This window comes from Pomacea canaliculata, linkage group LG3 (genome assembly GCF_003073045.1).
Source record: "Pomacea canaliculata isolate SZHN2017 linkage group LG3, ASM307304v1, whole genome shotgun sequence".
Lineage (NCBI taxonomy): Eukaryota > Metazoa > Mollusca > Gastropoda > Architaenioglossa > Ampullariidae > Pomacea > Pomacea canaliculata.
Window position 1 is genome coordinate 23,386,429 of NC_037592.1, and position 21,565 is coordinate 23,407,993.

The following is a 21,565-nucleotide window of genomic DNA, read 5'->3' on the forward strand; positions in this document are numbered from 1 at the left end:
TCTTGGCTCATTTTCCTTTAGATGGAAAGTTTTGCAGGGTTTTTTTTTTTCATAGAACAGGTTAAAGTTTTGCTTACAGCAGTGTACAGCAATTCGATCTTAAAAGTGTTTTGAAAGAGGTGATCCCAACAATTAGACAGCAGCAAAAACTGCTAGTCTTCATCTGTGAACATCTTGCTGGCCTTTATTTTCATCCCCAATCACTCTTCTGTTTGGAAGAAAACTTCCTGAGACATGAAGATCAAGAACTTTCAAGGTCACGGTTTACATTCACACAGAATCTATGTACAAATTTATTCATCTTCACAGTTTTGTTTCTTTTTCTCTCCACTTCTCCACCTGCCTCCTCTCTGTGGTGCACTATTTCCAGTTCAAAAGTCTTTTCCAACAACATGACTGAAGTTGACAACAAACATATGCATCATGAAAATGACAGAGATCTGAACATTACTCAGGATTACATTATCTGTAACATCACAGGAAAGGATGATCTTCATCTTGTACTAAAGCTGGTCATTTTGGTCTGGGTTGATTACGCCATGTCCATCCCTTTGTTTTCAAAACCTGATCCTGAACCACCACAGAAATATTGTCATTTGTATCACTTGTATACCTCTCAAAATTAATAAGCACATCTAAAGATTAGAATAAAAAATTCTTACATTTAAAATTTTTTTAAACATGGATAACTTTGAAAACATTCAAGAGCTACACATAAATATCTCACCACTATCTGCCTAAATATGCTTTAAAAAGGTACATTAGGTAACAAAAATAAAATCTTCAAAACTTCTAAGCAGTAACAAAGTCACATTTTACATCTTTACAGATATCTATAATGAGACCACAGATCCCCTATGTCTGACTAGGTTTGCCAAAAAAAATTGTGACAAATTTGGTTTATTTTGTTCACAAGTGTTTATAAGCTATGTCCATGTTATCCACTTGTGAAAAAATATATGTCTCCTAAATTTCTGTTAAAGTCATCACCATATAAAAAAAAAAAAAAAAATCACAACAGGAAATGTAATATCCAAGTATAATGGAAACTATAGCAGCATGCAAGTAAAATATTATAGAAAAGAAGTAAAATACATTTAAGATAGAAGAAAACAGAAAACCAAAAACTGAAATCATGCACCAAAAATCTGCATGCTTGAGGACCTTTAAGGGCACTCTACAAAAGATGCAAAGAGTCTAATGAAGTTATTTTCACCACCCTCTCCACATGAAACAAAATGAATACAGCATTAACAGCAGATGAATTTTCAAATGGGATTTTGACACAATTTGGATAGCTGTCTAAATGTTATTTCTCTGTGTTAGCCACAGACAATGAACTGTCTTCAGACTGGGATGAATCTTGTGAAAAAGACTAGTCAGTGCCTGCAAATGTGCAAGCAATCCACGCAGTAGTCTGCAATGTGTATCACATGTTCAAAAGCAAACACTAGTTGCAGCAGCACAAGAGGTGCGAGTGAAAGAAGGTTATCGTGCCACCATCATGGTCATCCTTCTGTCCCTCAGCAGCCACAGGCAAAATGAACATTACAATGTAGCAATGTACCGACCTAAATATTGACAACTGCCACAGTGTTTCAGGAATGGTGACTGCTGCCTACACATGGAAAAAAAAAAAGAATATGCAAAAATACACACACACACACACAAAAATGACAGACAAAAAGGAAGAAAACATTTAGTGGTCATATATAATTTAGATAGCATTAGATTTAAAAGCATAATGCATATTTGACAATTTTAAGATGTTAAGATAAAAGGAGTATACCGATAAATATCTAGTGTCCAAATAAATATCTACTTATGTGACCATCTACAAATGACGCAGGGTTGGCAAATTCATTCTCTCAAAAAAACTACACCATGTCAAATAACTGCAGTCTTTGGTAGGATATGTCTAATACTTTGATTACACCACATCTTACAGCACGAAAGGTATGACCACACTAACGAGTAGGAATCATTTTCTTCAGCCCTTTTTAAAAGCTCAATGCCTGCATGCTGAGCTGGGAATATGGAAAAAAGGTAACTTGAGAGCTTCACCTGCATCATTCTCTTCTCCCCCTTCCTCCATCCAGCGTTGTCGAGCACCCAGCAAGCCATCATTATCATTGTCAACCATTCGTGTAGGATAGGTTACTCCATTCCCTACGCTGAGAAATAAACCATGACAGTCAGTAATATTATCAACTGCATTAGCAGTTGTTCGGATCAAGGCAAGAGTGAAGGAGGGAGGACATGCATGACTACAGCAATGAAGGATAAAGCTTACTAAAGGAGAATAATGCCCCAGCCTTCATCCACAACTAAAAGGCGGCAACACAAAACATTATTTTAAGTGTTCAAACAGCATGTAAAACACATCTTCTCATTTCCTCCTGCTACTCCAGAAATTCTCAACTGCATATGCTTGGAGGCACACAAAAAGGATAAAAGATGGAAAGACAAAGCAAGTGTACTTTGTAAAACATTAAAAGTGTACCAGTCTGCATTAAATCAAAGGAAAACACTACAAACACACAATACAAAAATACACATAAGAATAGCATAAAGATGAAATTTTTCTCTGAGATTTACTAAATGACATGCCCATAGGATGCAACTGAAAGTGAGCTACCACATGCTTGCTATGCAGGGTGCTCCACTTGTTGGGTGACCAAGACCCTTCAAATTTCTATGAAGGAAAAGCAAAGCCAGTATAGTAGTTATTATGACCAACCCTCAAAGCTAATTCTTCTCTTGATATCTTTTCTTCTATGGTCATGACAACATGGTAACATCACAGAAGAAATGAAAGTTTTATCCTAAATTCTTTTTCTTCAAGACTTACCAGATGACAAGATGTTGAAGCCCTTTCAAACTTCTTACCATTTGTCATCTGGTAAGCCTTAAAGAAAGAGAATTTTCTGTCCATAGCTTCACTGGAGAATCCCTTGCTGGAAAAAGCTGCTGGAAAACATCCAGATGTCAAGATTAAGCTTCTCAAAACCAGAGTGGACAAGATGTTTGAACAACAACAAAGAACCGGCAAAGCTCATGACACCTGATGGGACAGGTCTACCAAATCTATCATCCACTGGGGTAATGAGAAACATCCTATCAACTCCCAAAATGTGGTCAGAATCAGAGGGAGCAGAATCATTGGTGGAAAAGTGTATATCCTACCATCCCAAGGAATGAAAAGTGTGTCAACTGCTTAAGCCTGAGGGTCAGAGGGAGGGTTGAACTTAGTGTTTTATGCCGAGCCAGCAACTAAGGCTATATCACGGCAAGGCAGCCAGCCCTATAAACAGATGCCACATGCAGAGAAAGAACAGCATGCCCAAAACTAAAGCGGAACCCAGGGCAGCCAACCCTCACTGTCTTGGTGACAGGCACTAACTGTTGCGTCCCCTTGACCGCCCTGAGGGTCTGGTACTGGAGACACAAAAGATTGGCATCTTTGAATTCCAGCAAGTGGCAAACAGATCAACATTTGGCTACAACAAAGTCAGACATATCTGCTGAAAGACTGTAAAGCAGGGATGACTTCAAGAGAGACACTGCGCTTTCCTGCTGAAGACATCGGTGAGTAGGTTCAAACACCTGGGAATGTGACTTATCTTGAGTTGAGTCCTATGATCCCTGCACCACAACAAAATCTTTCAGACCCATAGACACTACCATGTAAAGCAAGAGCTTTTGATGGGCATTTTCAGGATTGCGTCCTGATCAGCCAGGAGGTCATTGGTGGATTTTGAATAAACATCAAGGTTGACTCTTGCTGATGATGTGGCAGAGAAACACCAAATAAAAAGGAAAAAGTCTCTGCTCCATGACCTTGAAACAAGAAATCCATGTTGGAGAAAGGGCTTGTAGACAAAAGGGTTCATAAACCAACACTGAAGACAAGAAACAGCAATCTATTTTGACGAAAATCAGCGAGAAGAAAAGATGCTTGCTTTCTCTCACATCAGAGGCCGCTGGATGGTAAAATGCAAAAAGAAACAAAAAATCTCTGCTGCACAGTGAAAAGGGTAGAACAAGTAACAAAACTGAGCAGTGCTCTGACAACTGACACAGCACATGGCTTAAGAGCAGGGTAGCAAAATGTGTAACTGAACGCCACTTCAACAGTAAAAACACACACAAAAACTGCTGTATTGGCTTTGCTTTCACCTTTATAGCAGTCTGAGGTCTAACTACCTGACCAGTGAAGATCCCCTGCACATCAGGTACATTTTTACTGTAAGGGAGACAGCTTTTGATAGTTCAAGAGCAATCTGTGGCCTATTACCTCCAATTGCCATATCATCTGGTAATGTCAAAGAAATATAGCTATGTTTATAAGCGTTCAGCCCTTTTCATTTAGCAAAACTATTAAGTAAAGTTTATTACCATCTTTACCCATTATAACACCACTTCATTCTAAACCTATGAAATGGCTCACTATTACCTAATACCACCCCAACACAGAAAAATGAGACAGCAAAGAAAACTGCAACTTAGTGTAAATTGAACAAGCACTTAAGTGTACTATGTATTTAGGAAAGGTCTATTCTTGAAAACTATAAATCTATATCAAAGAATTGGACAGCAATATTAAAGCCAAAGCCAGAAAAAAATAAAAGCCAGTACGCAAAGCAGCAGATTTATGAACTATGTCTATAATAAAGATGTGCAACATGTTACTGCTAATGCAAAAGCTTACAATATTAATTTATAAAACAAAAGAAGTTAAATAAGAAGTGAGGATGAAATAATGCTGCCCCTTTCATATTCTGTTGTGCACAATTAAAACCATTTCATAAAACAACTATGTCAGTTCATTTTAATAAAGAAAATTATCCAATGATGCAGCACTAAGTGGTTTCTTTTAATTTTCTCATTTGCAAATTTTGAACAAGGAATAAAACCAACACTGAAGATCAGCACTTATAGTTATACACCTGTCATTAATCATCTTCCTGTAAATTTTATTTACTTAGATATTCTTAATGTTGTAATGCTGGTTATGAATTTTAATATCAATTTAATATCTTTCTTTTATCAAGTCTGTGGACACAAGAAGCAAAACAAATTGACAGGAACATCAAAACAATGAGCAGCTGTTCTCTTGAAGCATGAAGCAGAGACCACATAAGCAAGCAAACATGCAGGAAATGCAAAGAGCATGAGCAAATATAGGTAGTCTAGCAACTTGATCTGACCTGGGTGTGTTTCCCATGGTGTTATAAGTCACTACAGGCTGTAAGCGCGATGGGAATGATACGCCATCTCCCAGGCTGTTTACCGAAACAGAAACACACAGTGCATTCACATTGATTTAGGGCTGACACAGCCATGTGTTGCACATTACATGCACAGGGTATTGTCATTCAGATTACATATATCCACAAACATGCAATGCATGTATTTGCACGCATATACATGTATGTGAGTATCAACAGCCTGTAAGAGAAAGGGAAAAGGAACCCCAAAGTGTGATTGTATAACCATGTGAAGGTGTGTGAAATGGATGCATTTTTCTGTAGGGTTAGGTAGGGAAAAAAGTTATGCTTTGACAACAGGATTTCAAGAAACCGGGGAAAAAACAGAAGATTATAACAACCAAGATTGCACCTCTTTATTATTTTTAGATGTTATTTCCAGTACTTTTCAAAAAACACCATGGTGGAAAATCAACAAAAGTTGTTTTCCTCAAGCCCTTAAGAAAATGGTGTGATTGCAAATATAAGAATTTAAAAAAATGATTATATTTTATGCCTTCTGACATTTCCCTAAAAAAAATATTGGTGGCTATTAATGGCTGCAGGAACTAGTGTAATATATATAATTAAATATTCTGTTATATGATATTCTGAATATGATAAATATCAAAAGCATTCAAAATTCATGTTTAGCATAAACCAGAAAACAAGACCAAAGATTGAAGGGTCATAGCTGTTAGAATGATAAAAATAGTGACTTAAATAATTCAATATTTTTTTAGAATAAGGATGAAAAAATTCTGTGAGGTAACAAAACAAAAGGGATGAGGAGAAAATGGAAGAGTTGAAATGGAAAAACTATATAAGCAGCAGGCAAAAATACAAAAAGGTTTATTCTTTTCAGCAAATCATGCTGTTGGAAGTAGCTGCAGTAGACTATGATAAATGCACACAATAATGAAATGACTAACATGTAGGTTAGCTTAGCATTTCAAAAGTGGACCCATAGGCAAGAAAATTTGAGAACAAAATATCATATCTTCATTGAGCTCTACCATCATTGTTCTCATGAAAATGCAAAACCCATGACCAAAAGTTAAAATCCTAAGCAGAAAGTGGCTGTGGGGCAATGGTTACATTTTTACTTTATTATAAGGCACTTTTATCAAAATGGAATCACTAGTTTGGCAACCACTTCCGTTACTTATAATTTATCTATAAGCGAATCATGGACTTTCCCCTCCAAAGCAGGTAGAATGCAAAATCTCAAAACTGTCACTAAAATCATAGGAAGGAAAGAAAAGTAAAAACGCTGAAAATATGTCAAAAATTGCTACAAAATGTCATTTTATTATCCAGAAAAATACAGTGGAACCCTCAATTATCTGGTCTCCAATTAACAGTGCATTCTGTTATCTGGGACCGCCTTTAAAAAAAATGCTAGACATCATAAGATCACCAAGATTTTGCCGTCAAGAATTTCGACTACAGGAATATGCATGACTGGTGTCACACCTTAAGTTTTCTGTCTTGAGCAGGAAGAGGATTAAAATTTTAGTGACATCCTAACACTTCACAAACTCTGCATGTCAATAAAATTGAAACAATGCAAGAATACAAAGAAGCATCTCCTGTCTGAGCTTTTCAACTTCATAAACACAAAAAAAAGCAAGAATTTCACTGTACAGCACCTATTCTAGCTTTTATGAATTTTTAGAATTATTTTTGATTATCCGTGATTTTTTGATTATCCAGATGATGAGCGCTGGTCCTTAAACTGGATAATTGATGTTCCACTGTATATAAAAGCTATTCATTCTTCTAGTTGTGCCAAAAGAATGCAAACAAATGAAAAAAAACCGAAACTGTTCTCTTTAACATTTCTGCAAATGACAAAAAATAGTTAAAAGAAAATGCTTGAAAATGTTTACATTTTATGTTAAGCTGAAAATATATTAGGGCAATTTTAACAACTTCTTTGACAAATTTTGTGTTTATCACCTGAAGGACCAAAGATATACCCCAGGAAACTACATCCTGTGCAAAAGCTACTCTAAACTTTTTTACTGCATAGTCAATTTTTGAAAGCTTTTGTAATACATAATTCAAACCTAAAACTGTTAGCAAATTATGTATTCTTCAGGTTTCGAAACAACAGCTCCACTTCACTTACATGTCCACCATCTACAAGAGGTACATCTGGGCCTCTGCTGTTTGGAGTGACATGGCGGCCTATTTAGCAGCTGTATGGATTGAATTAATGTAAGGCACTCAAGCAAAAGATCCATGCTTGAAGTGTATTAATATGCATTTACTGCTTATAATATACACTGTTTCCAACAGAAAGCGTTACTAAAACGGATGTTTTAGGGCACCCACACTGTGTTACTTCTCTGTACAGGCATTCTGATTTCTGAATCACAGAAACCTACCTGGCACTCTCTAAAGAAAAACCTCTCTTAAACATTAATCATGCAAAGGGAAACAGCACTGGTTGCAAAGAAATGGGAAGAGAACAGTTCTGCTGCTCAAAAGTTTTAAGGCTGGAAGGAAAAGAAGCTAGGTGGATGGGTTAAATGAGGAAAGAAAAGGGACAAAGGGATTTACACAAAAAAAAATCTCAATTTAGTAAACTTAGAAAGGAGAAGAAAAAATTGCTTTTTAATACCTGGAAAACACTGGTAAAAACCAAAGAGTTTTATCTTTTCCAAACACCTCTCGGAAGTTTGAAGCTCGGCCAAGGTTAAACCCATCTTTGTCTGGGCCTGTCTGGAATACTGGTGCTCGGAATGCTTCTGCAGACAAAAGCAAAAGGTTTGTACCAACAACAAAAATACAAGGACAAATTCAATAATTAAATGAATGCTGACTCAATCTATTGGAAACAGATTTCATGGTATGTAATTCTATAGCACGAGAACTGGCCATGACAAATTTGCCTAAAGGCCTTCTAAAAACAGTAGCTGAAACAACCTATTACAGCCCTGTCAGACTATCCAAAATATACCTCTTTTTCTGACAGACCTTAGAAAGGGCAAAAAGCTTACTTTTATGTAAACTCAGTTCAAAAGTTTTGGGACAGCCGATGTATGTCACATACTCAGAAAAATATAGTATTATGGCTTCCACAGATGTTTTAACAAAAATCTGAAGATTGCTTTAAAAAAAAAAAAAAGAAAAGAAAAGAAAAGTTGTTGTCTTAAGGCTTTTTAAAGCTGATCAGCAGAAAATGTTCCCATTCTGAAATTAGCATTTCATTATGTCAGGACTGATTTATCAAAGTCATGAATTTTTTTTTTTAATTAACATCAGAATTGTTTAGTTTTAAGCAAAAGGTGCCTGCTGCAACATTTCTACATCCAAGTCTATGTCACTCACTTTGTATAACAATCAAGCATAAAAACTGTAGCATAATAGTAACTTACCAAGTGTAGATCTATTCTTGCACACCAAGTATAGATGATAGCAGAACAGGGAGATAAGCGAGATGCCAAACATAACGGAGACAAAAAACAAAAAAAGAACATGGAAGCGCTCCATTCCACGTGCTGAGCCACCCTGGAAAGGCAACCATTTACTCCAGATATAATCAATATAGTAATGTTCAGGATTAACACAACATTTATACTTTACAAAAGACACTGGCAAACTGTAAATATTTTAAAGCAACCATACATAAATTGCAGGATGCCGAAAGAACCAAGATGATACAAGATGGATTGAAATAAATATAAACATAAGCAAATTTCTTCGTTCTGAAAGATACTTTTGACAAATTTTCTTTACTTTTAAATGGCATCTGCCAAACTACCAATAGATTGTTTCATAACCTTTCATCCATCAACTCACCCCTTCCCCATTCACAGCCACCCATACCCTTCTAGTAGTGTGAGTACTATCTTTTTAACAAAGCAATTGCATTCAAAGCCAAAAAAATTTGTTAAGTTTTTAAAGATTCATTTTTAATTGAATTTTAAGGGTGAAAGCAAAAGTAGAAAATAAATGAGAGCAAAAAATTTTAAGAACAATTCTAACTAGTATTTAATTTTAAACAATTTTAAAAAAAGAGACAATGTTGTATGTAAACTTACCGTCCAAAACTGAATAAAAAATTTCAATGATGAGACTGCCACATAAAAGCAATAAAGAAGACCATAGCCCAAGAACAGCACAAAGAACTTATAGTTGGTAAAACCTACACAGTTGTTAACCCTGCAACAAATAAAGAAAATGACACAAACCCAGTTACAACTACACAATCATCTCCTAAGTCATAAATTATCCATCCTGCCATCAAAAAAGAGATGTTAACTGTGAATATATATAAATATCAGAAGTGCAAAACAAAAAACCTAGAATGTAAGCAAGCAATGGAATCTTATTAGTTCTCTTTTATGTTTATTTTCCTTCTTTTAAAAAGTTATCAATTCTAGTTTATGGCCATCCTAAATAGACATCTTAGACTGCTCCATAACAGGATTTTAGGCTATTCTAAAGTCTCAAGAGTAGAGAATATACTGACACAGCTTCTCACAAACAAACAAAAGTGATCATCACTGGGAAATGAGCTACACAAATTACATTTTCATCATTATCATCATTCCTAATCATTGTCTAATCATCTTCTTATGCTTACCAGGACAGTGGTGATCCATCTTTAACACACATCTGGAAAATATTCAGCATGTTCTGACAAATTAATCTGGCAATAACAACCATGCATACATTAAGTTTAAATATCTTAAAATTTCTTATAATGAAAAGAAAGTGGTACAAGTAAAACAATATAATGTAGCCATAATGTACATAATGTACCCAACCAGGTGTAAGCATAATGACAAACTATGTGTTCAGTGGAACAAAATTTACTGAAAATTCTAAGAAAACTTTTATAACTAAAAGCAAAATATAGTTGAGCTTCAATGAGTTGAAGCTTCAAAGGACCGATGAAAAGAATTGAATTACGAAAGCGAAAAAAAAATTTTTTCACTGTGGACATTTAATTTTAACCAAATGTTTATTTGTTGTCATTCTTTTACAGACACTCCGGCACCCTGTGGAGACGGAGACACGCTTATCGCACACGTGTTTCCTATACAGAAAGGAGAATATGTGAGTGCACAGTCGATGGGGGAGGAGTACACAACTGTACACTTTCCAAGTATTTTCAAATGGTTTGAACATGCTGACCGGCTTAAAATTATTTGAGTTATGGAAGTTTTTGACTAGGCAGTTTTGAGCTAAGGAAGTTGGATATGCATTGCTTTAAATGGGAAACCATCCCATTAATGTTTTTAAATTCGAGAATTTCAACTTACAGAAGTTTGACTGTATGCAAATAAGGATTCTAGCAGTAAACAATTAAGAAAATTGTTTGCCCACATATTACTTACGTAGCACACACTGAGCAGTGATGACATCGGTCTGGTTTGATGCATTTACATTTTTCACAATATCTTGGGACTGGATGAAAGGAAAACATGAAATGTAATTACAAATGGAAGACATTTCATCATTTTATATCATCGTAACCAAATGTGTAAGAACAAACTCATATACTCAAGCCTACTTGTGTGCATGCACACATACACACAGGCTGCATTATATTATTTCCATCTTGTCAAAATTTTCTTACATCAAAGTTTACAAACAGTACAAACTTTAATAACAGATTTCTACTTGTTCACAGAGAAAAAAATTTCAATTTTGCAAAACATAAAAATGTTAACTTACAACCAGAGATAGTGCGGGTCTGAACCGGAAGATTTCTAACAATTTGTTTCAACATTTCTTTTTGTACTTCTTCATTTTGTTCTGACTCTAATCGCTCTGCTAGACCTGATGGTAAGTAAAACTGAAAAAGAGAGCAAAGATCTAGCATCATTTTTTAAAAAAAGTTTTTTTTAGCAAATGGATATCTTCTTTCTTGAAAAACCACTCAAATGCAGACACCAACAGGAAGTGACATGGATCAATGTGTGGTTTTTTGGATGAAAATAAGAGAAAGTACATAAGTAGTGAGGAGGGAAAGAAGAGGGAGAAATGATGGGAAATAAACTGTGTGCAGACATGCTAAAATATCTGTTGATTCAGTCTGAAAATATAACTTCAAAGTCTTTTTTCATTTTTAAAAAAAGCTACTTAAGTGTGTAATCTTTGGGTAAAATGCTAACTCACATCGCGAGGTACTCTTCCACTCTTTGTGAATATTGTTTGCCAATAAGACCACAGAAACATAAAAAGCACCGGATGGTACAGAAGCAGCAGGATTACTGGAAAATAATGGTTCACTGTTATCAGAGAAGATGCCTTATCAACACCACTTCTGTAGGATCAATTTTAAAGATTACAGCTAAAAGGATTTATTTATTTTCAGCTTATGACTAAAATCTAATAATTATTAACATCATGACGCACTATTTTCATCACGCATTTTGTTCAACTTAATTCCTTCTGCTGATGGCATGTTTGTAAAGAGGTATTACAAAATTTATAAATATTTAAACTCTAAAAATATAAAATCAAAAATCATTATCAGTACAGCAACAAGATCGCGCTTATTGCTGTTTTAAACTGAACAAATCATGATAAATGCCACTTTTTCTGTGCTTTTTACTCTCAACAACAATAAAATTAATGTCAAAATAAACACAAATCTTTATCACAATAATTCAGTTCTGGTTATGTACAGAATATGTTAACCACAGAAATGAAGGTTGCAACTGTCTTGTTTACCTTTCTCCCATATTTGATCTGATGTGACTAAAACAGAAAAAATGGCAAATGATATGAAGGAACAACATTGGTATTTGTTTAAATCAAGGTAAAACTACACAAAATTATATTTAAAAAGCCCCAACTATCAAATGTAGTACTTATGATGCAATAAGAATATCAAAACTGGTGTTTTACTTTATTTTTCTCTGGTTGTTAGATTTAACAACCCGTTTCTCACAACACTACTTAAGTGTCTAGAGGACTGCCGAAGAGTTTAGTGGCTCAGCTCGTTTGTATGACTTTGGTATTTCTACCGTCGGACAGTTGTGATAAAAATACGGAGTGTGTTTTAAGGGATAGCTCTAATGTTTCGTTCTAATTTTAATAAAGCAGATTCTTAGCGACCGTTATTTACACTTAACTTTCGAGGCGGAGCTAAGTAACGTCCAACACGTTACAATTATCTATTCAGTTGGCTCAACTAACGATTATATCAAAATGTTAGATAGAAAACTTACAAATACACATCTCCACGACATAGGCATAATATGACCAAATAACGATGGCACTAATAAAGATAACAGGTGACCACTTTACTGCATTGCAGCAGGCCCTGATCGCAGCCGGGCCATTTTCCGCGTTCCTGACAAAATAGAACGCCTACGTCATCAAAATATGTGTTTCTCCATATTAATCAGCTATCATAGTAAGTTAATAAATAAAAATATTAATTTGTGTGCGTACAATTTAACTTTCAACATATGTACTCAATAATTTATCATTATTATGTTTATTATTAGAAAATAATCATTTCTGTAATGCTGTCTACACATGGCAACTGGTTGTATACAGACATGGCTACCATAAGATATGTTGATCACTTGACATGCTAATCTATATGGAGATCTAAACATGATAGTGAACTTAACTGAACTTGAGAACAGTGGCAGTTCTTGCTCTGAAAACATATTGCAGCAAAGTTAATGCTGGTGAAATGTACCAGTTTTAACATGACAAAGAACGTGATGGAAAATATGAAGAACTTGTTCATTGTGATTGTCGCACAGGTCATTTAATTACTATACGAAAGTCCATCGTCGACTAACAGTTTCTACTGAAGATGACTTCATTGAGCTCAGAAATTTTATCTCTGGATCCATATTTGAAAAGCGCGTTTTCCCCGAGTAAGTATGATTTAATGCACTAATTAACCCGACTGATTTGCTAATTCTAATATTAAAGCTATATATGCTGTTTTCTAAAATTAAGAGGGAATCATGATTGAAGCATAGAAATTTTCACGCATGCTCCTTGCAGCTTAAAGGATATTGTCGAAAACTAGTGATAAAAACTGCATGGCCCATAACAATGATTTTTTTTTTTTTTTTTTTTTTTTTTTTTGGCCAAAAAAGTTCTAATTTATCAAATATATATTTACTCAGGGCTTCTGCTTACGCAAAAAATTGCATACAGTACGCATTAAAAGTTTTCAACTTTCGTCAATGGGGTCGGGTGAAGAACAGGGACATCTTCCCTGGGAGAATTTAAAGCAGACTATATATAATGCAGCTATATTCAGTAAAAAAAAAAAAATATAATTTATGTGCAACTCCAGCTGTTTTGTCATAACTATACACATGCATATTTAGTGGTTGATTCAGCATAAAGCTTCAGTCAGCTACACGTACCTGTATATACCACTACTACGTACCCCACTAGTTTTGCAGGCTGAGATATACTTTTAGTTATAGTTTAGTCCTTGTTACTCCTCAAGTAGCATATAGGGCTGCAACAATATATACCAGACTCTACGTGATCAAAATTTGATAGTGACAAAATGGTCACCATTCCACATTGTCATAGTTAAGATATGAAACTACTTGAAAAACTAGATGAAGATTAAAAAATGTTAGTATGCTTAGGAAATAGATTGACACACAACAGCATAGTACAGATATAGTCCATTTCTGAGCTATTATCCATTTTTCCAAAGCATAAAATTAATTTGAGCAAAATTCAAATCTATTTTAGAAGCTTGTACAATAAAAACACTGGAGCTTTGAATGTCTCATCATAAACATTACTGTGGGGCACATTCATACACTCTTTAACATTGGCTGTTGGGGACTGGGTTTTGATTAATAAAAAAGAAACTTAATCTTATTGAAAATTTCACAGCCACACACACACAGAGCCATTGGCCTCCCAAAAACTGAATAAATAATTATTATTATTATTTTTACTACACAGAGCCATTCAAACATTCAGATAATACCCACAGACTAAATTTATATACTGCATATACAAAGCTCTGCTCTTTTCAACTGAGCACCATGATTTAGACACCACTCATGTCCAGTGTGGGCACCCAGATTGTCAAAGTGGGATTGGCTTAGATTTTGAAGGTAGAGTTAGGAGAGAGTGCCAGTGTGCTGATAAAACAGATCTTGACCTTATCTGGCTTTTAAATATTCCCTGTTTGGCCAAGATAAAAGAGTTTGAATGTGCTTATGAACTAAATATTTACACATAGAAGTGCGGTTCATGTTGTGCCTTGTTTTATTTCACATTATTGACTGACATACTTAGTTCAGTGGTGTGATAGTGTAAGTGCATGTCACCAGTACAGTGAAGATAGGGTGCCTTGGGTTCAGATCTTGTCTGGGCACACTTTTCTTTCTCAGTAGTGGCAATGTTTACAAGGTTGGCTATTTTGTTGTGATGTTGCCTTAGTTGCTGGTTTGGCATATAGAACACCAATTAAAATACTTTCTTACATGTACACTGTTCACACAGTTCTGTAAGACTGAGCTGGGGCTTAAGCACATTTTGTTTTCATGTTTTGTCTTCTTTTTTCAATTAATTTTTTTTTGTCTGTTTGCCTGAAATTTCATGTGTATTTATGTGCGTACAGGTACACATTCATGCTCACACACACACATACACAAAATCTTATACACCATGACCACCATCACCATAGTTCCCCCATGGCAATTATCTATTCATATCTCATATTTGTTTGAAAAACGTCAGCACTCTGCATAATTTTGTATAACATTATTATTCTTTTCCAATTAGACGTAAAAGTCTTAGAAAAGAGTGTTCACTTTATGCTGGCTTGGCATTTTTTTCTATGTCGTATAAACAGAGTGGTGGGTATTTGCATTGCCCAGTGGGTTCTGATTTACGTGTGGGTAATCAATAAACACATTCACATAATTGACCTTTAGAGTCTTATTTTCCGTGATTATGGATTGCCTTTGTTGTGGGTGACTAACATGAATGAGATTGCCTTCAAAAAATACAGTAATATGTGAGCTCAAACACTGGTTTTATTTAAGTTTTATTTAATCTTTATCACTTCCTGTATGCATAAATATTAATACATAAATATAAGAAAAATCAAATTTCTAGCAATATTTTTCTTATCTTTCCTCTTCCTCTTTCCATCTTATCCTCTTTCCCTCCATCAGTTTCACCCAATCAGCTCTCCCTAAGACTCTTAGAGAGTCTGATGCTTTAAAGCTTTTCTTTCTGTATATTTCTATATATTTTAGCACTGACTATGTGTCATTCTGATTATTCTCCCTCCCCAAATCTTTCTTGGAAAGTTTTTTTTTTGAAAGTGTATTGTGATCTTTAAATCATCAGTCTGATAGTAATGCTGATGCTTCTCATGTAGAAATCAAAAAGATTTGCTGCATGGAAATAGTTTGGATCATGAGCTGTTGTTCTCTGAAAAAAATGAGATTTCACTATAGTGCTTCTGAAAAGCTTTTCCATGTTTTGCCATATCAATTATTTCTTTAACACATAAATCAATACACTATTCAAGTAATGAAATATATATGGTATATGCATCTTTTTTCTGATCAACTGTAAAAGATCAATACTTTTCTCCATGGAACAATACGTGTTTCAATAATATCTTTTTTAAATAACCTATCAGTTATAAACTAAATTAATGTGTTACTAGCATGAAGCCAGCATCTGCCTCATGGATTTTTTTTCTGGTTATAATTTCATATCTTCGCTGTCTGGCAAACTACATTCAGCTGTCAAGTTTGACATAAGTCACAAAAATGGCCTGTACAGTGCTGAAAATGGAGATACTGGGGAATCAGATGAGACCACTTTCCAGAAAACTCCAGCAAAGGAGTGGGAAATTGATGTCCGGCCTCAGGTGTCTTCTCATAAGTGGTTGCAGAACTATGGTCTGCGAAAAGCTCGTCTACATATGGACCAGATCCTCCCCTCTATTGGCTTCAAATTAAGTGATGGTCAGCTTATTTTAAACACAAACTTTTGTATTTTTTGTTTTCTATATATGTAGTGTTTTGAACAGAATGTTCTACAATTTGAAGTCATGCATAATTTTTAAAATTGCTTCAGAAATAGGTCACTTAATTGTTGCACATTCTTTGTGGACATCATACAGGCCTTAAACCAGATTGCACAGTGATATTTTGGGTAATTACTCATGTTTTTTCCTATTTGTCCATTTACCTCCCCTCCCTGATAAAACTAAACTTACGTGCCATTGTATGTTACATTCTGAAGTAATTTCTTTACTGAAATATCTTTTTAACTTTTTTTTTACATTTTTTTGTAATCATTTTTGAAAAATCTTATGATTTGCATAGCTATTTCATTCACTGAAATATTGCAATTTTCAGATTTTGATCCTGCAATAAAGCGACCTATTAGCTCTCGCTATGGAAGAGGATTATTTCAACAAATATTTGGAGCTCATGGGAAAACATTTAATGTAGGTTGATTTATAGACATATCCACGCGCTGCACAGCATTCTGGTTTTCCATGAGATTTTTGGAACATAACTAAATTATTGAGTGGCTAAATCATTCTGTGGTAGTTTCTGAAAGAATGTAGAAAGACATTAAAGGGAAATTGTGAAGCTTATTTTTTTGGAAGGATTGTAATCAGTTGTAATCAATAACAGTAATTTAGAAGGACTATATCTATGATAATTTAGAAGATAAGGTACAAACATTGTTGCTATCAGCATACCATCACAGGAGAAATGGAAACAATTTTTTTTTTTAACTTTTAGATCTCATGCAGCAGAGAGAAACTTCTGCAGCTGAAGAAGCGGTTGAGCCAGTCACTTGCATTGTTTCGCCGACGGTTGGAGTGGCTAACATCCGAGAGTCGTCGAATTTTTGGAGTGGTTGAAGAGAAGGCTGTGACAGTTGTGATGGACATACGCAACATGTCTCCAGAACAGTTTGATCAATATCGCACAGCCCTGGAAAGAACAATGAGAGAGCAGTTTGTTTATCTGACAAAGTTCAACCTGATCAGGTAGGTGTTTTGCATTCTTTATTCGTATGTACTTTATATGTCTTCTTGGTTCTGAAGGGTGAATAATCTTTAGGTGACATATATAATTATTGTGTTTCCTTTTTTATCCTTAACCCTCATTGTGAAAGATCATAAAAGAAAGTGTGGATTATATAATGACTTTTATTCTTTTATGATGTTTACAAATTCCATAGTTATATCTTGTTTCAGGGCTGCAGAAGACATGCAGCAGTATAGCTCAGAGTGCATACCTTTGTCACATGATACACTAGAAGATGCTATTCAATGGATGTGGAATCTGGACCGTTTAGCGGCAGTCTCCAACACAGCATGCACTGAAGCCATTCTTAAGGCTGTTGCAGACAACTTTGTTAGTATCTCAGCTATGCATGAATGTGTGTGTTAGGAAAGGAGAACATTTTATGCAAGTACACATGAGTGTAGATGTTTTGTGCATGATGTGTGCATATATGTTATGGATATATATATGTGTGTTTTATATGTACTTAGATTAGCATAAAGTATGTTTATGTGCATAAACATAAGTGTACTGTAAAACACTAGATGTGATGACTAACAAATCAACAATGTAAATTTATAGTCATATTTATGTCTGTAGATTACTTTTCAAACATCATCTGCCAGTAGTCAGAGACCTTTGCATCACTTGTTTTTTTTTCAGAATGAAGCAGTCTACTTGTTTACAGAAGGCTCATCAATTGACTGTGGCAGAGAACTTCTGCTAGAGAAGGTATGTTTGACTACCAGGACAAACTCATATATCATCATCATCACCATCCATCCCTTAACTAGTACCAGCCAATCTTCTAGCAAGCCACTTTTCACTGGTGAGAACATGATTAGATTCAGTGGCAGTCATGGTGTGCCACCTGGAGTAGTTTTGGGCAGCGGTAAGGAGCTATTGCATATTGCATGGTTTCATGTTCAGCATCCAGTTCTTTTAGTGTCTATCTCAGCAGCATCTGACAGCTATAGATTCCTGAAGAACTGTTTTTGAGAGGCTGTCATGCTTGGTAACTTGGCCAAACCAGACCAACTTGTGCCATTTTGCTGTGGCGAGTAGCGTTTCCTGAAGCCCCACAAGGGTGGCAACTGTGCTTTGTACAAATTGTTGGATTTTTGTTCTTTGTAAAAGATGCAGAGCAGTTTTCAAATATTTGTATCCATCTTTCAGTCTCAGTAAGCAAAATTCATGTCTCATAGCCACATAATCACACAGTATGAGAGGGACAATGAGGGACATGTGCAATCTGTACCTGTGCTTATACTTTTGCCATCTCTTATTCTGTTTAACTTGGCCATTGCTAGTGTCACCACTGTGATCCTGATATTAATGTCAGCCATGGAACTGCCGTCTTTGGAAAATGTGACACAGGTACTTGAAGCTGTGTGCCTCCTTGCGCTGCACTCAGTGCATGTAGATCTCTGCCTTTAAGAGTCTGTGGCATTGACCATAACATTTGCTCTTGTCAGTGCTAATCTCCATCCCATAAGCACTTGTCCTGTCCATCAGTGAGGTCCTGCAGCTCACTATTACTGCCTATCATCAGGTCCATGTCATCTGCAAATCACAAATTTTACAGGGGTTACCCACTGACAGAGACTGAGATGGTGGTGCTTGTACAATGTTTTCTAGAAAGATGATGCACAGCACCAATGACAGATTGTTCTGTGCTCTTCCAGCCTTTGTTCAGTACTTCAATAGTTGAATTCAGTACTGAATTTCTGCATCATATGCTAAAGCCCCTCCTGCCAAACTGGATCAAAAGCCTTTTTAAAATCAATAACATTATAATAAAACTCTCAACCATGCTGTAGTTGTTTCTCTATCAGAATGCGAAGTGTTGAAGATCTGTTCAGCTCTTCTCCTGCCTGCTCTGAAGCCAGTTTGTTCTTCTGCTAGCAGCTCCTCCAATGGAGTTGAGGTGATTTTAGATCACCTTTAACATGACTTTGCCTGGGTGGCCAATGACGGTTCCATAGTTCTGGAACTGCTTGCTCTTACCTTTTTTCGAAAGAAATGACAAGTGACTATAACCATTCACTGAACCACTTTTCACTCTTCCAGACTTTTTGACACAGCATGAAAAGAGCCTTCACTGATTCTTCCCTGCCATGGTTTATCAAGTCTGCTGGCATGTTATCATCTCCAGGGGATTTCCCTCCCTTCTGAGTGTATATAAACAGTTCAACCTCTTCCCTTAGGATTATAAGTTCTGTGGGTTACTGGCTGCAGTCTGATTGCCCTGAAGGATCTTGGGGTCTGTCTTCAGTGGGAAGTTGTATAGGTTACTGCAGTATTCAGTCCATCAGTTCATAGTACATCCTCTTCTTCCATGAGAATGTCACTACATCTGTCTTTGGTGACTGGTGCTGACCGGACATGGTGAGGGATTTTAGTAGTTGATAGGCCTTCATGTTGGCACCCCATCCCTTCGTCTATATCACAGCAGTTTATAAATATATATAGAGAGAACTCATTTATTTACCTTTATTATAATTATTATTCTAAATTCTTTTTATTGCAACAAACCTAGAGCTGGAAAGCAGGGGAAATTTTTGTTTTTAATAATTGTAATTTATCTCAGAAACTGCTTTTTTCTTATTTCTTTTAAGTACAGGTTTTGTCTAATGATCACAAACATGGAAATTTACAGAATTGTTTATGTACATAAGTATGTTTATGCATGTATAATTCAACAGTTTTTAAATATTTTACTGATAGTTTAATGGATATAGATATTGTGTAAATCATTGAATCAATCATTCTTACTGTGGAATGCAGGTAAAAAGTACCAAGAAAAAGATTCCAATTCATGTGGTATCATTTAACTGTGATAGCTCTGACACTGTCAAGTTTCTTCGCAATTTTGCCACACTCACGGGTGGAAGGTCAGTTTAGATTTTACGTGTTTCTGATTAGATGAATGATTTGTATAACTGATGCAATACTTATCAAAATTAAGCAAATGTATTAGTCTTTTACAAATATTAAAATGTCCATTTGTTAAATAACATGTATTTGCAATGCATTTCACAGTGGAAATTAATATGTGTGTGTGTGAGAGAGAGAGAAAGAAAGAGAGAGATGCCAGTGCTTTTTATTGCAGACAGCTAGAGTGATTTTTAAGAAATTGTTACATTATTCATTATTGTAATTTGAAATATATTGTTCATAAAAGTAATCTTCATTTGTTTAGTAATCTTTATTTCAAATGTATTTCATTTTCCTATCAAGATCCTTAAACTATACCACCTATCTAGATAAAGAGTCATATAGGTTTATAAGTGGATATTGATGATTCTACTCAAATGCTGAAACTTGGCAAACAATATATTTTACTAAACCAGTTCTTTTTAGGGGGGGAACAGCTAAATAATAATTCTTACTGTCAACAGATTTCATGCTTATGCTGTGATGATGGAAACAGATGCACTGGAAACTTATCCCACCAAATGTCTCACAAGTAGGGCAAACATTCTCTTGAAGCACAAGACATTTGGGGGATTCCACCAGGTGCAGGTGTCAGAGAGGATGTTGTACTGATCTTCGAAGAGATGGAGGAAGCCAGGAATAATCTTCAGCAGGTTGAGATGTTGATTGAGCAGACACCTGAGCCTAGTCGTGTTTTGTCAGGTAAGATGCTTTTTCCTCTTTTACAAATTGTCTTTAAGGAAACAAAAAGCACAAATCTGTATAGATTGCTGTTAAAAAACCCAAATTGTCGATGAAACGTCAACCAATAAAAAGTGCAAGTTGTTGATCTTTTTATTTTCCTGTCCTTAAAGGTCATTTTCAAGTTCATATTTAAAAAACTGTTTATGCACATGTGATCATGTTGTGGTGTTTTCTGATTGCTACTATACTTTTTGGGGGTACTTTTAATAATAATCATTAGATAATAATAATAATGAGGATTTATATAGTGCCTTTCCAAAGATTTGCTCATAGCCCTTCACGCAGATCATACATAGCCTAAATCATTAACAACCATGCACCCATATTTGCATATAACAGACGTGTTCACTTCTGCAACATACGCTACTCATACTCAAAGTAAATTACAACCACAGGTTATGCACACTCAAGGTCAGGACAGGATCGCAATGAATTCAGAGTTCAGAAAAGATGTGTCTTAAGTTTATACTTAAAGGAGGCAAGAGAATCAGAATGACAAAGGCTGACAGGTAATCTGTTCCAAGTTTATAGGGCTTGGTAGGAGAAAGACCCCTGTCCATACATATCTTTTTCTTAGTGGGACTTGAAGAAGCTTGATGTCAGAAGATGAACGAA

The 21,565-nt window shown here is 35.4% G+C and overlaps 2 protein-coding genes across 2 annotated transcripts in view; one reads left to right on the plus strand and one right to left on the minus strand.

Moving 5' to 3' along the window:
- Positions 1–434: 434 nt before the first annotated feature.
- On the minus strand, positions 435–12,978 carry LOC112559571 (palmitoyltransferase ZDHHC15B-like). The gene is made up of 13 exons (XM_025230903.1): positions 12,928–12,978; positions 12,446–12,587; positions 11,946–11,972; positions 11,388–11,482; positions 10,944–11,064; positions 10,604–10,673; positions 9,843–9,878; positions 9,302–9,422; positions 8,636–8,768; positions 7,879–8,005; positions 5,211–5,285; positions 2,065–2,174; positions 435–570 (listed from the first exon to the last, which is right to left on the minus strand). Exons 1-13 carry the CDS (start codon positions 12,976–12,978, stop codon positions 533–535), a joined length of 1,146 nt encoding a protein of 381 aa, XP_025086688.1. The 3' UTR covers positions 435–532.
- The window catches only part of LOC112560625 (von Willebrand factor A domain-containing protein 3B-like), a 36,172-nt gene continuing 27,141 nt past the window's right edge, over positions 12,535–21,565 (plus strand). The window contains 10 exon segments of the mRNA XM_025232568.1: positions 12,535–12,633; positions 12,995–13,111; positions 15,983–16,207; positions 16,604–16,695; positions 17,000–17,250; positions 17,461–17,620; positions 17,933–18,001; positions 20,057–20,163; positions 20,671–20,777; positions 20,780–20,908. Of these exon segments, the coding sequence (XP_025088353.1) occupies positions 13,048–13,111; positions 15,983–16,207; positions 16,604–16,695; positions 17,000–17,250; positions 17,461–17,620; positions 17,933–18,001; positions 20,057–20,163; positions 20,671–20,777; positions 20,780–20,908 (1,204 nt within the window). The 5' untranslated portion in view covers positions 12,535–12,633; positions 12,995–13,047.

Bases quoted from the DNA above. Each gene is read 5' to 3' on its own strand.
- LOC112559571 (XM_025230903.1), bottom strand. From the start codon at position 12,978: ATGAACAAGTTCTTCATATTTTCCATCACGTTCTTTGTCATGTTAAAA. The intron at 11,065-11,387 runs GTGAGTTAGCAT...TCTCTTTTTCAG, and splicing joins GTGGAAGAGTACCTCGCGAT to TTTTACTTACCATCAGGTCT. The intron at 10,674-10,943 runs GTAAGTTAACAT...CCTTTCATCCAG, and splicing joins GACCCGCACTATCTCTGGTT to TCCCAAGATATTGTGAAAAA.